Below are 16,830 nucleotides of genomic sequence, written 5' to 3'. Positions count from 1 at the left end.
ATGGCCAATCAACCTAACCCGCACATCTTTGGACTGTGGGAGGAAACCGGAGCACCCGGAGGAAACCCACGCAAACACGGGGAGAATGTGCAAACTCCACACAGTCACCCGAGGCCAGATTTGAACCCGGGTCCCTGGTGCTGTGAGGCAACAGTGCTAACCACTATGCCACCGTTACTTATGAAGTAACGCGCCTCCTGAATGCAGATTTGCAATTCCCTCAAGTCATCCGGAAGGAATTCTTTGTGAATTGCTCATCCTGCCCGGACTGTGAGGGAAACCTAATGAGAAGAAACAGTAACTTACACGGCAGAGAGTTGATAAACATTTCGGACGTGGTCAGCGATGGGAACTGGTCCACCTGCTGTGCCGGGAGCGGATTAAGAGTTCCTTGAGCGATTGGAGGGACATTTGGTTGAACGAGGCCTCCATGAGCAAGGTTGGGCTGAGAGAGTTCGCTGTGATCAAGGTTTGTATGGGAGAGGTCTCCTTGTGGGAGTGTCGGGTTAGCAAGTCCTCCGTTGATGCAGGAATCAGGCACTGTAGCCTCCTGTTTCGGCCAGGTCTGGGTTGGGTATGGCGGTAGACAGGCACTATCTGGCACAAATCAAAAAGAGAGAGAGGAAAAATAAAACTGAAAATACTCTTATTAAAAGCAAAGTCAAGGACTCAGTAGAGCATTGGGTCAGACACTGGTCTTAGAGAGTGTTTGTTGCGACTGCCCTGGGAGTGTTAAATGGGGCAGTGTAGAGGGAGCTTGACTCTGTATCTAACCCATGCTGAAACTGCCCTGGGAGTGTTTGATGGGACAGTGTAGAAGGAGCTTTACTCTGTATCTAACCCATGCTGAAACTGCCCTGGGAGTATTTGATGGGACAGTGTAGAGGGAGCTTTACTCTGTATCTAATCCTTGCTGTACCTTCCCAAGGAGTGTTTGATGCGACTGTGTAGAGGGAGTTTTACTTTGTATCTAACCCTTTGTACCCACCCCGGGAGTGTTTGATGGGACAATGTAGTGGGAACTTTACTCTGTATCTAACCCGTGCTGTACCTGACCTGGGAGTGTTTGATGGGGCAGTGTAGAGGGAGCTTTACTCTGTATCTAACCTGTGCTGTACCAGTTCTGACAAAAGGTCATCGAACTGAAATGTTAACTCTGTTTCTTTCTCCACCTGCCTGACCTCCTGAGTATTTCCAACATCCACAGTATTTTGCTTTTGTACCCATGCTGTACCTGCCTTGGGAGTGTTTGATGGGGCAGTGTAGAGGGAGTTTTACTCTGAATCTAACCCGTGCTGTACCTGCCCTGGGAGTGTTTGATGGGGCAGTGTAGAGGGAGCTTTAACCTGTAATGTAAGTGACCTGGGAGCACTTGATGCTGACACTGATCACCCAAAGTCAGTAAATCCATTCTCCAGCAGTTACCTCAATTCACACCAAATAATTCACTTCCCCGTTTCCTCTGTCAAAAAAACAAAAGCAAATGGTGAAGCCCATTCTCACCTTCCAAGGTCATTGATGGGAACAAATCCTGGAGCTGTCGCTGTAAAGAAAGAGAAACAAATAGGTAACGGAGATGAGGTTTGTTAAGACTCTATGAAATATTACGTTTAAAAAAAAAACTTTGCAAGTCGCACCAGGTAATAATTAGCAGCAGCGCTGGCTCAGGTGAGCAGATGCAGTCCAGGGCGCATCTGAGCCACACCCATCAGAAAGGTCCCAGCTTCTACTCCTGGTGTGCGTGGGTGATCTCAGGTGGGATGCTAGTGGGGGTATGACAATTGGCCTCAGCGTCCCTGGGCTAAGAAGAGGAAAAATTACTCTGGCTTCATACGAACAGGAGGAGGCCATTCAGTCCCTTGAGCCTGTTCTGCCAATCTAATAGATCATGGCTGATCTGTACCTCAACTTCATTTACGTGCCTTTGCTCCATACATATCCCTTGATACCTTTACCCAACAATAACCCAGCAATTTCAGTCTTGAAAGCTCCAATAGACCTCCAGCATCCACAGTCTTTTAGGGGAAAGAGTTCCAGATTTCCACTACCCTTTGTGTGAAGAAGCAGTAGCTGATGTCACCCCTGAATGGCCTAGATCTAATTTTAAGGTTATGCTCCCCTGTTCTGGACTCCCCCACCAGAGAAAATAGTTTCTCTGTATCTACCCTATTTTCAGCCCTATAACTGGAGCCGGAGGAGGTTAGGAGGGATCTTACTCCTGGAGGCCGAGTGTACTGGAAATTCAATGTTACAAACCGCAGGACTCGACTCGACAGAGTGCCAGTTTCTGTCAGGCGCACATGCAAATCATAGAACCTTGCAGCACAGAAGGTGGTCATTCGGTCTTTCATGTCTGTGCCAGCTCTTCTGAGAGAGTGGTAAAACTATCGATGCACATACCTCATCCTCATCGTCCCATTCGTAGTCATTGGTCTCTGAGGGAAAAGGGAACGACAGGTCAGATAATAATTAAAGGAATGTTGGATTCAGTCACTCATCCCCGTAAGGAATTCAAATTCTGACGAAGGGTCAGAACCAAAATAGTTACCCAGTCATTTCTCTTTTCCCTGCTGTCTACTTCCAGCATTTGCCGTTTTCTTTTCTTTTCCGCTCACACCCAAATCGTTTCCCTTTTAAAAAAAAAAATGCTGCCAGCGGGTAGCTGGATTCAATTTCAGGGGAGATTGTTGGGATGCTGAGGCACAGTATAACTCTTGCTCCAGCAAGCGGGCGAGTTCTGCAACGCTCCCCCCACCCCCGGCAGATCATTGCAAGCGCTAAACTAGGGAGATGATGCAGGGTTCTACAGGAAAACCAGGAGATGAATGGAGGGAAAAAAATTTACGCAGCAAGTTGTTATGATCTGGCTCGCACTACCTGAAAGGTTGATGGAAGCAGATTCAATAGTAACTTTTCAAAGGGAATTGGATAAATACTTGAAAAGGAAGCATTTGCAGGGCAATGGGGAAAGAGCAGGGGAGTGGGACTAATTGGAGAGCTCTTTCAAAGAGCCGGCATAGGCAGGACGGGCCGACTGACCGCCCTCTGTGCTGTATCATTCTATGATTCTATGAGAGACTTTCAATAGGGGAGAGCAACAAGCTGGCTTACTTTCGAAAATATCATCAAACTCTTTTTTTATTTTATACATCAGGTCACACAGCAACAGGGATACACCCAGACACGACTGTAGCCTAGACATGTCTCACAAGATTGAAACTAGTGCTTGTTGATAGCACAGAACGGGTTGGAGAGATAGTGTAAAGATTTGTACCAGCTAATGCATGATCCAGTATCTCTGCATCAGCAAGTCTACGTTTGAACTTCAGTGTAGAAGAGATAACGAACCGGGTAATGAAACAACTTAGGACAGAGTCCGAAGGGCAGTGTAGAGTCTCACACACACTGTCTGTCGGAGAGAGTCCCAGAGGGAGGAGATGGGGAGTGTAGAATTTCACACACTCTGCCTGGGTTAAGAGAGAGTCCCAGAGGGAGGAGATGGGGAGTGTAGAGTCTCACACACACTGCCTGGGGGAAGAGAGAGTCCCAGAGGGAGGAGATGGTGTGTGTAGAGTCTCACACACTCTGCCTGGGTTAAGAGAGAGTCCCAGAGGGAGGAGATGGGGAGTGTAGAGTCTCACACACACTGCCTGGGGGAAGAGAGAGTCCCAGAGGGAGGAGATGGGGAGTGTAAAGTCTCACACACACTGCCTGGGGGAAGAGAGAGTCCCAGAGACAGGAGATGGTGTGTGTAGAGTCTCACACACACTGCCTGAGGGAAGAGAGAATCCCAGAGACCGGAGATGGAGTGTAGAATCTCACACATACTACCTGGGGGAAGAGAGAGTCCCAGAGGGAGGAGATGGTGTGTGTAGAGTCTCACACACACTGCCTGAGGGAAGAGAGTCCCAGAGGGAGGAGATGGTGTGTGTATAGAGTCTCACACACACTGCCTGGGGGAAGAGAGAGAGTCCCAGAGGGAGGAGATGGGGAGTGTAGAGTCTCACACACTCTGCCTGGGGGAAGAGAGAGTCCCACAGGGAGGAGATGGGGAGTGTAGAGTCTCACACACACTGCTCACCTCTTGGCTGCAGCACAGTAGACTATATGATTACAGACTTGGACCCATCCTCTTTCAGAGCATTCACAGTCAAACCACAAACAACACTGTCAGATCACAGTCAAATTACTATGTTTCTCAAAAAGACAGAAACAAACAACATAGAAACACAACCCAGTAAACTGTACAACACCAAAAAATCGTACAGATGGGCCAAAAACGACACGGAAAAATACCAGAAAACAATTAGCAATGCATCAACTCAAGCTCTCTTAGACACCTTTCTGGATAACATATACACTCACAATAAAGAAGGCGTAAACCGGGCAGTTAGTAAACTAAACAATATTTTTGATAATTTGGCAACAAATGCAAACTTGAAAGCTCGCAAGAACAAACCCAAAACAAAAAACTATGAAAAATGGTTTGACCATGATTGCCATAACATGAGGAAAAAACTTAGAAAACTATCAAACCAAAAACACAGACATCCAGAAAACGAGGAATTACGCCTTACTTATTGTCAGACGCTAACACAATACAGAAACACACTCAGGACCAAAAAAGAGCAATTTATTAAGAATACACTCAGCTCCATGGAGGAATCCATTGAGTCGAATTGTTTCTGGGACAACTTGAAAACACTACACAAAAAACAACACGACGATTTGTCCATTCAAAATGGGGACACATGGGTAAACCACTTTGAAAAATTATACCAGAAAAACACACTAGGACCAGAGCAACACCAAATACGCAAAAAACTTGAAAAGCTTGAAATGGCCATAAAAGATAACCAAAACCCGCTAGACGCCATAATAACAGAAAAAGAACTTCTTGAAAAACTCAAGGACCTGCGACCAGGAAAAGCTTGCGGGACAGACGGCATACTAAACGAGATGATTAAACACGCAGACGACAAACTGAAACTGGCTATCCTAAAACTCTTCAACTTGGTTCTGAGTGTCGGTTATTTCCCTGACATCTGGAACAAAGGACTCATAACACCCATATACAAAAGTGGGGACAAAATCGACCCAAACAACTATCGAGGCATCTGTGTAAACAGTAACCTGGGGAAGGTATTCTGTAGCATCATAAACAAAAGACTTATAAACTTCCTTGAAGAGCACAATGTCTTGAGTAAAAGCCAAATTGGATTCCTGCCAAACTATAGAACATCCGATCATATCTTCACCCTACAGACCCTAATTGACAAACACGTTCACCATAACAAAAGCAAAATCTACGCATGCTTTGTAGATTTCCAGAAGGCTTTCGACTCCATCTGGCATGACGGTTTATTCCTGAAACTTATCGAAAGCGGGGTAGGAGGTAAAACATATGATGTAATTAAATCAATGTATACAAACAATAAATGTGCAGTTAAAATTGGAGACAAACAAACAAAATACTTCCCACAGGGGCGGGGGGTGACGCAGGGCTCGCCAATCTCACCGACACTCTTTAATATTTACATTAATGGATTGGCAAAACTACTTGAACAATCTACAGCACCCGGCCTCACCCTATATGAATCCAAGGTTAAATTCCTCCTCTATGCCGACGACCTGGTTCTGCTGTCACCAACTAAGGAGGGTCTACAGCAGAACCTGGACCTGCTGGAGTCGTACTGCCAGACTTGGGCCCTGACAATAAATCCCCAAAAAACCAAAGTCCTTGTGTTCCAGCAAAGATCCAAACAACATGGACCCACAATAAATTTCACAGTAGGAACAACCAAAATTGAACAAACCACTCACTACACATACTTGGGCTTAAAAATCAGTTCTACGGGAAACTTCAAACTGGCTGTGAATGAACTGAAAGAGAAAGCAAGAAGGGCTTTCTATGCCATCAAAAAATCAATCCAAATAGAAATCCCAATTAGCATTTGGCTCAAAATTTTCAAATCAGTAATTGAACCAATTGCACTCTATGGCAGTGAGGTCTGGGGACCACTAACACAACAAGATTTTGCAAAATGGGACAAACACCCAATTGAGATCCTACATGCGGAATTCTGTAAAAGTATCCTCCGGACTCAAAGGAAAACAGTAAACAACGCATGCAGGGCGGAACTAGGCCAATACCCATTAATAATCACTATCCAAAAAAGAGCCACCAAATTTTGGAATCACCTACAAATGAGCAACCCCCAATGCTATCACTACGACGCCCTGAAATGCCAAGAGCTGACCATAAAGAAGAATACACTCAGTCAACTAGTCCTGGGACTCAATAAAGTAACTAATAACAATACTAACAATAACCAGCCCCAGGACAGTGACAGGGTAACACAAAGAATTCGACCCAACACAATCGTCGCTAAGCAAAAGGAAAAATATCTGTCATATTGGGCAGAAACAACAAAAACCCAAAGCAAACTCAATTGCTACTTGGCCCTAAACAGACAATACAACATAGCTGATTACCTGACCATGGTAAAGGATAACAAACTGAGAAGAACCTTGACAAGGTACAGACTTAGCGAACATAGCCTAGCGATCGAAAAAGGCAGACACAGGCAGACCAGGCTGCCAAGAGAAGACAGGATATGCTCTCACTGCAGTCAGGGAGTAGTTGAGACAGAGATGCACTTCCTCACAGCCTGTGGAAAGTATCAGGGCATCAGAGAGAATTTCTATCAAAAATTCTCACAAATATGCCCTGAATTCAGAAATCTGACTGACAACCAAAAACTCCCATTCCTACTGGGGGAGGAGAGAAGCTGTGTAACACTGGCGGCACACTATGTTACAGCTTGCCATGAACAGAGGGACAACCAGTAAACTAAGACAAGAGTATATATAAACAAGGCGAAAATATATTTATAAACTCAGGGATATACCTGTTTATACACTGTATGAATGGAACCGCGTTTATGTGTTCAACCATAAATGTATTTTGATGCTTTGGCAACATAAGATGTACCTTATCATGCCAATAAAGCGATTTGTATTGTATTGTATTGTATTGGGAAGAGAGAGTCCCAGAGACAGGAGGTGGTGTGTGTACTGCCTGGGGGAAGAGAGAATCCCAGAGACCGGAGATGGAGTGTAGAATCTCACACATACTACCTGGGGGAAGAGAGAGTCCCAGAGGGAGGAGATGGGGAGTGTAGAGTCTCACACACACTGCCTGGGGGAAGAGAGAGTCCCAGAGGGAGGAGATGGTGTGTGTAGAATCTCACACACACTGCCTGGGGGAAGAGAGAGTCCCAGAGGGAGGAGATGGTGTGTGTAGAGTCTCACACACACTGCCTGGGGGAAGAGAGAGTCCCAGAGGGAGGAGATGGTGTGTGTAGAGTCTCACACACACTGCCTGGAGGAAGAGAGAGAGTCCCAGAGGGAGGAGATGGTGTGTGTAGAGTCTCACACACACTGCCTGGGTTAAGAGAGAGTCCCAGAGGGAGGAGATGGGGAGTGTAGAGTCTCACACACACTGCCTGGGGGAAGAGAGAGTCCCAGAGGGAGGAGATGGGGAGTGTAGAGTCTCACACACACTGCCTGGGGGAAGAGAGAGTCCCAGAGGGAGGAGATGGTGTGTGTAGAGTCTCACACACACTGCCTGGGGGAAGCGAGAGAGTCTCCCAGAGACAGGAGATGGTGTGTGTAGAGTCTCACACACACTGCCTGGGGGAAGAGAGAATCCCAGAGACCGGAGATGGAGTGTAGAGTCTCACACTCTGCCTGGGGAAAGAGAGAGTCCCAGAGGGAGGAGATGGGGAGTGTAGAGTCTCACACACACTGCCTGGGGGAAGAGAGAGAGTCCCAGAGGGAGGAGATGGTGTGTGTAGAATCTCACACACTGCCTGGGGGAAGAGAGAGTCCCAGAGGGAGGAGATGGTGTGTGTAGAGTCTCACACACACTGCCTGGGGGAAGAGAGAATCCCAGAGACCGGAGATGGAGTGTAGAGTCTCACACTCTGCCTGGGGGAAGAGAGAGTCCCAGTGGGAGGAGATGGGGAGTGTAGAGTCTCACACACACTGCCTGGGGGAAGAGAGAGAGTCCCAGAGGGAGGAGATGGTGTGTGTAGAATCTCACACACTGCCTGGGGGAAGAGAGAGTCCCAGAGGGAGGAGATGGTGTGTGTAGAGTCTCACACACACTGCCTGGGGGAAGAGAGAGAGTCCCAGAGGGAGGAGATGGTGTGTGTAGAATCTCACACACTGCCTGGGGGAAGAGAGAGTCCCAGAGGGAGGAGATGGTGTGTGTAGAGTCTCACACACACTGCCTGGGGGAAGAGAGAGAGTCCCACAGGGAGGAGAAGGGCAGTGTGTTGTCTCACACATACTGTCTGGGGGAGAGAATCCCAGAGACAGGAGAAGGGAGTGTGAGGTATTCTATGCAGATTGTTGGGATGCTGAGGCACAGAATAACTCTTGAGCTCCGGATATTAAATTTTCTGGGTGCTGCTTCAGTCACTATCTTGTAGAGCATAGGCCACTTCACAAAATATGTACAGAATGAAGGAAGCCATTCATTCTATCCAGCTCATCCTTCCATTAGAAATCTACAATCCTCCATCGCAATGTCCAACTGCCCTTTGAATGACCCCAGAGTTCGTCCTTCCCCTTCCGTACCCAGAGCCCATTCCAGGTAATGAATCACTCGGTGTGCTTCCTGATCAGCCCTGAACTGACCTCTTCCCAGTTTGTACTTGTGTCCCTCATCCTTGCAGCTGTGATTGAACTGGAGATGGTACAAACCATCTAATTTTTATTCCATTGATTGAAATGGAACTAAAAACCAGGCGAGTTCAACACCGGGAAAATGATTTGCTCCAGCAGATTACCGCCCAGGCCGTGAAGGTGGAAATTTATCCCACACACTTTTTTTGTATTTGTTTCTGGGATGTGGGAGACACTGATGAGACAGAAAGCTACTGCCCATCCCAAGTTGCCCCGATGCCATTAAGAGTCAAACTAAAAACATGGAATTGAAGTCATATGTAGGCTGGACTGGATGTTAGTGGCAGGTTAGGAAACCAGTTGGGTTTTCACAACAATCCAGCAACTTCCATGGTCACTGTTTTCTAGCTGATGCCCAAAGCTAACCATATTTACTGAATTCACCATCACCTCTGGCCATGGTGGGATTTGAACTTACGAGCTCTAGGTTGCTGGTCCAGTACCAGTAACAGTTAGGCTAACCATAATTGCACATCACCCGTCATAAGCCTTTGCACTAATGTGAGGGAGGGGGATGAAAAGATCAAACATAGAAAACATAGAGATAGGAACAGGAGTAGGCCATTCGGCCCTTCGAGCCTGCTCCGCCATTCAATGAGATCATGGCTGATCTTCGTCTGAGATCATAGCTGATCTTACCAGTTCAGTACCCCGTCCCCGCCTTTTCTCCGTAACCCTTAATCCCCTTAGCCTTCAGAAATATATCCAATTCTCTCTTGAAAATATTTATTGAATTAGCCTTCACAGCCCTCTGTGGCAGGGAATTCCACAGGCTCACCACTCTTTGAGTGAAGAAATTCTTCCTCATCTCTGTTTTAAATGATTTGCCCGCTATTTTTAGACTGTGGCCCCTGGTTCTGTGCTCCCTGGCCATTGGAAACATTCTCTCTGAATTCAGCCTGTCCAGGCCTGCCATAATTTTATATGTTTCGATGAGATCCCCTCTCAATCTTCTAAACTCCAGTGAGTACAAGCCCAAACTATTTAATCTCTCTTCGTAGGTCATTCCCGCCATTCCAGGTATCAGCCTGGTGAATCGCCGTTGCACTCTTTCCATGGCAAGAACATCCTTCCGCAGATGGGGCGACCAAAACTGTACACAATACTCCAGATGCGGTCTCACCAGCACCTTGTACAGCTGTAGTAAGGTATCCCTATTCCTATACTCGAACCCCCTTGATATGAAGGCCAACATACCATTTGCCTTCTTAATCGCCTGTTGCACCTGCATGCTCTCCTTCAGTGACTGGTGCACAAGAACACCCAGGTCCCTCTGCACTTCCCCATCTCCCAATCTATTGCCATTTAGATAATAATCTACCCTCCTGTTTTTACCCCCAAAGTGGATAACCTCGCATTTATCCACATTATAGTGCATCTGCCACGTATCCGCCCATTCCCCCAACCTGTCCAAATCGCACTGTAGCCTCCTGACATCCTCATCAGAGCCCACCCCTCCTCCTAGTTTAGTGTTGTCAGCGAATTTGGAAATATTGCATCCAATTCCCTGATCCAGATCATTTATATATATTGTGAACAGCTGGGGTCCCAGGACAGATCCTTGCGGCACCCCGCTGGTCACTGCCTGCCACTCCGAAAACGAGCCGTTTATTCCAACTCTCTGTTTTCTATCCGCCAGCCAGTTCTCTATCCACGTTAATACTTTGCCCCCAATCCCATGAGCCTTAATTTTGCATGATAATCTTTTGTGTGGAACCTTATCGAAGGCTTTCTGGAAGTCAAGGTACACCACATCCACTGGCTCTCCCCCATCTATTTTACCAGTTACTTCCTCAAAAAATTCCAGCAGATTAGTCAAACACGATTTACCCTTTGTAAATCCATGTTGACTCTGTCCGATCCTTTCCCCATTTGTCAAGTGCTCCGCTATTTTATCCTTAATAATGGACTCTAGCATTTTGCCCACAACCGATGTAAGGCTTACTGGTCTATAATTCCCTGCTTTCTCTCTACCCCCCTTTTTAAATATTGGGGTAACATTAGCTACCCTCCAATCCACGGGTACTGTTCCCGAGTCAATGGAGTTCCGGAAGATGATCCTTAGAGCATCTGCTATCTCCAGGGCCACCTCCTTAAGTACCCTAGGATGTAGTTTATCAGGCCCCGGGGATTTGTCGGCCTTCAGTCCCCTCAACTTACCCAACACCATATCCCTAGAGATACTAATTTCTGTCAGCTCCTCCCTCTCATTAGTCCCTATGTTTGCCGATATTCCTGGGAGGTTATTTGTGTCCTCCTTTGTGAATACAGAACCAAAGTATGAGTTTAATTGGTCTGCCATTTCCTTATTCTCCATTATATATTCTCCCGAATCGGACTGCAAGGGACCGACTTGGGATTTTACCAGTCTTTTCCTCCTGATATACCGATAAAAGCTTTTGCAGTCTGTCTTTATGTTTGCTGCAAGTTTACTTTCGTATTCTATTTTCCCCTTCCTGATTAATCCCTTTGTCCTCTTTTGCTGTATCCTGTACTGCCCCCAATCTTCCAGTCTGGTGCTTTTTTTTGCCAGTTGATATGCCCTTTTTTTTGATTTTATGCTGTCCCTAATTTCCCTCGTTATCCACGGTTGAGTCACCTTTTTAGGTTTATTTTTATGCCAAACCGGTATAAACATGTTCTGGAATTCTTCCATTCTATCTTTGAATGCTTGCCATTGTCTATCCACTGTCAATCCCCCCAGAAACACCACCCAATCAATCTTACCCAATTCCCGTCTCATACCCTCGTAATTCCCTTTATTTAAGTTCTGGACCTTAGTCTCTGATTCAATTTCCTCACTCTCCATCTCGACTGAGAGCTCGATCATATTATGATCGCTCTGACCCAAGGGGCCTCGTACAAGAAGATTGCTGATAAGTCCCTTCTCATTGCACAATACCCAGTCTAAAATGGCCTGATCTCGAGTCGGCTCCTCGACATATTGGTCCAGATAACCGTCCCGAAAACATTCCAGGAATTCCTCCTCCTCAGAATTTTTACTAATTTGGGTAGTCCAATCAATATGTAAATTAAAGTCACCCATGATGACAGCTGTGCTCTTATCGCACGCTTCTCTAATTTCCCTTTTTATGCCTTCCCTCACCTCCATATTACTATTTGGAGGCCTATATATCACACCCACTAACGTTTTCCTCCCCTTGCTATTTCTCATTTCTACCCATACAGATTCCGTTTCATCCGAGTTAATATCCTTCCTTTCCATTGCATTAATCCCCTCCTTTACCAGCAATGCTACCCCACCTCCCCTACCTTTTTGCCGATCCTTCCTAAATATTGTATATCCCTGGATGTTAAGTTCCCAGCCTTGCCCACCCTGCAGCCACGTTTCTGTAATCCCAATCAAATCATACTTGTTTACCTCTATTTCCACAACTAATTCATCCACCTTGTTCCTAATGCTTCTAGCATTAAGATACAAAGCCTTCAGGCTTGCTTTTTTCACACTCTCATTATGAATTAGTTTGGCCCTTTGTGTTTCTCTCCTTTGCTTATTGCTTCTCACCTTTCTACCATCTATTTCTAACTTCATATGACTTCCCTCTTTTCCACTACCTAGGTTCCCATCCCCCTGCCAAATTAGTTTAAATCCTCCCGAACCGCCCTAGAAAATATTACCCCGAGGACATCGGCTCCCTCACAGTTCAGGTGTAGACCGTCCCCTTGGTACAGGTCACTCCTCCCCAAGAACTGGTTCCAATGCCTCAAGAATTTAAATCCCTCTCCCTTGCACCACTGCTCAAGCCACGTATTTAGCTTATCTATCTTACTCTCTCTAAACTTATTAGCTCGTGGCACTGGTAGCAATCCAGAGATTACTACCTTTGAGGTCCTACTTTTCAATTTAGCTCCTAACTCCCTAAATTCAGCTTGTAGGACCTCCTCCCTCTTTTTACCTACATCGTTGGTACCTACATGTACCACGACAACTGGCTGATCCCCCTCCCCCTTCAGAATGCTCTGCACCCGCTCCGAGACATCCTTGACCCTTGCACCAGGGAGGCAACATACCATCTTGGAGTCTCGGTCTCGGCCACAGAAACTCCTATCTATCCCCCTTACAATTGAATCCCCTATCACTATAGCCCTATCCCTCTTTTTCCCGCCCTTCTGTGCAGCAGAGCCAGTCATGGTGCCCTGAACCTGGCTGCTGGTGCCTTCCCCTGATAAGTCATCTCCCCCAACAGTACCCAAAACGGTAAACCTGTTTTGGAGGGAGATGACCGCAGGTGACTCCTGCACTACCTTCCTGCCTTTACCCTGCCTTTTGGTCACCCATTTACTGTCTGAGCTAGCCTTTACCTGCGGTGTGACCAACTCACTGAATGTGCTATCCACAACATCCTCAGCATCGCGTATGCTCCAGAGTACGGTACAAATGAGTCTTACATTTGTCTTCCATTTCAGGGAGGAATAAAACAAAAAGGAAAAGAAGGGGGAAGAAGGGCCCGAGTGAGAGCCTGGGTTTTCCTGTAGCCCCTACCTGGAGTCACGTTTCCTCCATTGGACTGCTGAATGTCGCACACTTGGTAGATCTTGTACGGCTGCATGGGGGTCTCCTTGGTGCCGTCGTAAATCAGTTTGAACTCCCGGCTCTTGTTGAGAGCACAGCGGAGGTTTGCTTTCCATTTGGCAGGGTCTGGCCCATCAACCCCCTGGTGATATTTGCCTGTCTCCACTGCCCAAGCCTAGGTACGGAAAGAACGCAAGGTCGCTTAGGAAACATAAAACAAACACAAATTACCCATCAGCTGTGGCTCCGGGCTAACACTCTAGCCTCTGAGCTTCTCCATAAAACCTACCTCTTTCACCAAGCTTTGAGTCACCCCTTCTAATATCTCCTTCTTTGGCTGGATGTCCATTTTTGTCCGATTGCGCTTCGGTGAATTAAATGTTGTCCTACGTTAAATGCAAGCTGTTGTTTTGAGTCAGAAGGTTGTGGGTTTCAAGTCCCACTCCAGAGACTTGAGCACAAAAATCTAGGCTGATACTCCAATGCAGTACTGAAAATTCTGCACTGTCGGAGGTGTCATCTTTCAGGTGAGACGTTAAACTGAGATCGCGTCTGCTCTCTCAGGTGGATGTAAAAGAGCCCATGGCATTATTTCAAAGACGACCAGGTGAGTTCTTCCTGGTGTCCAGGCCAATATTTATCTCTCAACTAACATAACTAAGAACATGATCACATTGCTGTTTGTGGGAGCTTGCTGTGCACAAATTGGCTGCCGTGTTTCCCACATTCCAACAGTGACTACACTCCAAAAGTACTTCATTGGCTGTAAAGTGCTTTGGGACTTCCCGAGTTATGAAATGAAATTTCTTTCTACATATATAAAATGCTTTTCATGTAGCGAAACATCCCCAAGGTGTTTGACTGGCAGGGGTGGGGGAGGAGATTTAGATACCAAGGGAATTGGGAGAAAAGTTAACAGGGGGGTGGGGTGACCAAAGAGGAGACCACAGAAGTCTGTCCAAACTAAAAATGAGATTTTAGTTATTCTTACCTCTGTAATCTCAGTTTCTGTGATTGTTAAATCTTCACACAGAGCCACAAGAACAGTCTGTATTATTATTTATAAATGCTTGTACAAGATCACTGTACCTGCCCCTTCCCTGTCCCCAGTCCAGAGTCCTAGGGGAGCAATTGTAACATAACCTGCCCGTCGGGAAAACTGACAGGATCGGTGCAACGCCGGTTTTACAGCCCGTCTGATTTTACTCTCCATTGAAGTTAGTGGAGAGGAATATCAGGCGGGGTGTAAAACCGGCATTCCACCTGATCCCGCGGGTTTCCCGCCCGGCGAGTTAGGTTTAAAAACACACCTAGCCTCGAGCCTCTCCGTTAAATGGACAAGCTGGCAACTTCACCTTGAAAACAGTGTTGTCATCGTCCTGGGTGGGGACGTGCCTGGTAGCATGCCGCCACGGGATCTGAAAATGCTTCCGCTGGTCGTCCAGCCACTGAAGCCCAGGATAGTGCCCGCTGTCCACCTGCGCCAAGAGCCAAGGTTTCAACCGAATTCTCCGCGGGTGCATGGCCATCATTCTAAGCTCCTCGGGACGTCCGACCTGAAACCAATGAAGACAATGACACTGAATATTACCCAGACATTTACAACAACAACTTGTATTTATATAACGCCTTTAACGTAGTAAAACGGCCCAAAGCGCTTCACAGAGTGTTATCAGAGAATATTTGACACCGAGCCACATAAGGAGATATTAGGACAGGTGACCAAAAGCTTGGTCAAAGAGGTCGGTTTTAAGGAGCGTCTTAAAAGGAGGAGAGAGATTTAGGGAGGGAAATCCAGAGATTAGGACCTAGGCCGCTGAAGGCACAGCCGCCAATGGTGGAGCGAAGGAAATCGGGGATACGCAAGAGGCCAGAATTGGAAAAGCACAGAGATCTTGGAGGGTTGTAGGCTGGAGACCAGATTTTCCGTTTGAAACACTTTTTTTCAAATACAGAACACATTTTCAAAAGGAAGTAACAACTTCCTGAGCAGTGATTCGGATAGTCTAAAAAAGAAAATATTATTTACCCAGAAGTGACTTCCTCATGGCAAAATGGCTAACTTTTGAAAGCTCCCCAAATTTCAGGTTGTTTATAGCAAAACCCATGTATAAACACTCAGCTTGAGTAATCCGTTCGTCTCAAACTTCCATTCTTGCTCCGCGCCAAGAGAATGAAACCACACTTCTCTTTTTTAAAAATGAAACTAGATTTCTGTTCAGAACAGCCCACACAACAGGACACCAAAAAGGAGCCAGGGCGAGGTGAATCAAGAAGTCGTGGTTAGAGGACACTGAAGATTGGTATAACAAAATGATTTGCAATTATTTAAAGCCTTGTCACATTTCTCAGAAATATCTCAAAAGTGCTTCAAATGCAATGAACTACAAAGAAATTACACCAGTCCATGTTGGTGTTTATCCTCCACACGAGCAGTAATCCCAATCGCATGTGCCCACCCTGTTCCAGTATCCCTTTATTCCCCTTTCCTTCAAACACCTGTCTTAACCTGTTCTTAAACTATTGATATGGTCTTTGCTTCAATCACTAACTCCACTGGTGAATTCCACAGCCTCACAATCCTCTATGTAAAAAAGTTCCTCCTGCTCTCTGTCCTAAATCTCCTGCAACTAATCTTATATCTATGTCTCCTCGTTCCACACCCCTCAATCACAGGAAACAGTGTTTCTCACTACCCCGTCACAACCTTTCATAAATTTAAACACCTCTATCAAATCGGCCCGTACTCTCCTCTGTTCTAACAGGAACAGCCCAATTCTTCAAGTCATTCTTTGTATTTGTATTTCCTCATACCAGGCAGCATGCTGGTGAATCTGTGCTGTACCCTCTCTATTGCTTCAACATCCCGCCTATAGTGTGGAGCCTAAAACTGCACACAGTACTCCAACTGTGGTCTTACTGAGGTTTTATATAGATTCACCATTACATCTGGACTTTTATATTCGACACCTCATTCCATTTTATGCCCTTATCCACTTCAGGTGCTGCTTTAAATGTCCTGTGAATCTGAGCCTCCAAATCCCTCTGTTCTTTCACATCACCCAACCTTCCCCCGTTCAAAGTATAATTTTACTTTTATTTAAAATGAGCCATCTCGCATTTACTGACATTGAATTCCATCTGTCACTTTTTGCCCATTCCACCATTTTATCTTTATCCCTTTGCAGCTGCCTTTGGTCCTCAGAATTATTTACTATGCCTATTATCCAATTCATATTTGGACACCAGTGCCTCTAGTCCTATATCCAAATCAGCAATGCTCACAGTGAACTGATGTGGCCCCAGCACAGAACCCACTGGGACACTGCACTTCACTTCCAACCACTCTTGAGAAACTGCCCTTAACTCCTACTCTCGGTTTCCTCCATTCTAACTAGCTCTTAATCTAATTTTTGACCCTTAATCTTCTAGAAACAGTGTGGCACTTTGTCAAAGACTTTCTTAAAATCCATGTCCACCACATCCCCATCCACCATATCCATCACCTCCTCAAATCAAAGAACTCGATCAGGTTTGTCAAG

General features: G+C 46.1%; 1 protein-coding gene across 6 annotated transcripts in view; it reads right to left on the bottom strand.

The window, feature by feature from the left end:
* LOC147105808 (interferon regulatory factor 6-like) overlaps positions 1–16,830 on the bottom strand; it is a 71,229-nt gene that overhangs the window by 9,649 nt on the left and 44,750 nt on the right. For 5 of the 6 annotated variants that reach the window (XM_086010576.1, XM_086010573.1, XM_086010570.1 and 2 more), the window contains exons 2-6: positions 14,644–14,844; positions 13,259–13,463; positions 2,401–2,435; positions 1,504–1,543; positions 307–597 (exon numbers count right to left, since the gene is read on the bottom strand). In XM_086010576.1, coding sequence (XP_085866702.1) covers positions 307–597; positions 1,504–1,543; positions 2,401–2,435; positions 13,259–13,463; positions 14,644–14,820 — 748 coding nt within the window. In that variant the 5' untranslated portion in view covers positions 14,821–14,844. Of the gene's footprint in view, positions 1–306; positions 598–1,503; positions 1,544–2,400; positions 2,436–13,258; positions 13,464–14,643; positions 14,845–15,317; positions 15,449–16,830 lie in introns of those variants that run through there. The other variant, XM_086010575.1, reaches the window with a different exon arrangement.

The sequence above is a fragment of the Somniosus microcephalus genome, chromosome 17 (assembly GCF_052327205.1).
Source record: "Somniosus microcephalus isolate GS21.2 chromosome 17, FLI_Smic_1.0, whole genome shotgun sequence".
Classification (NCBI taxonomy): Eukaryota; Metazoa; Chordata; class Chondrichthyes; order Squaliformes; family Somniosidae; genus Somniosus; species Somniosus microcephalus.
Note: the sequence above shows the minus strand (reverse complement) of the source record. Positions and strands in the feature narration are given on the sequence as shown.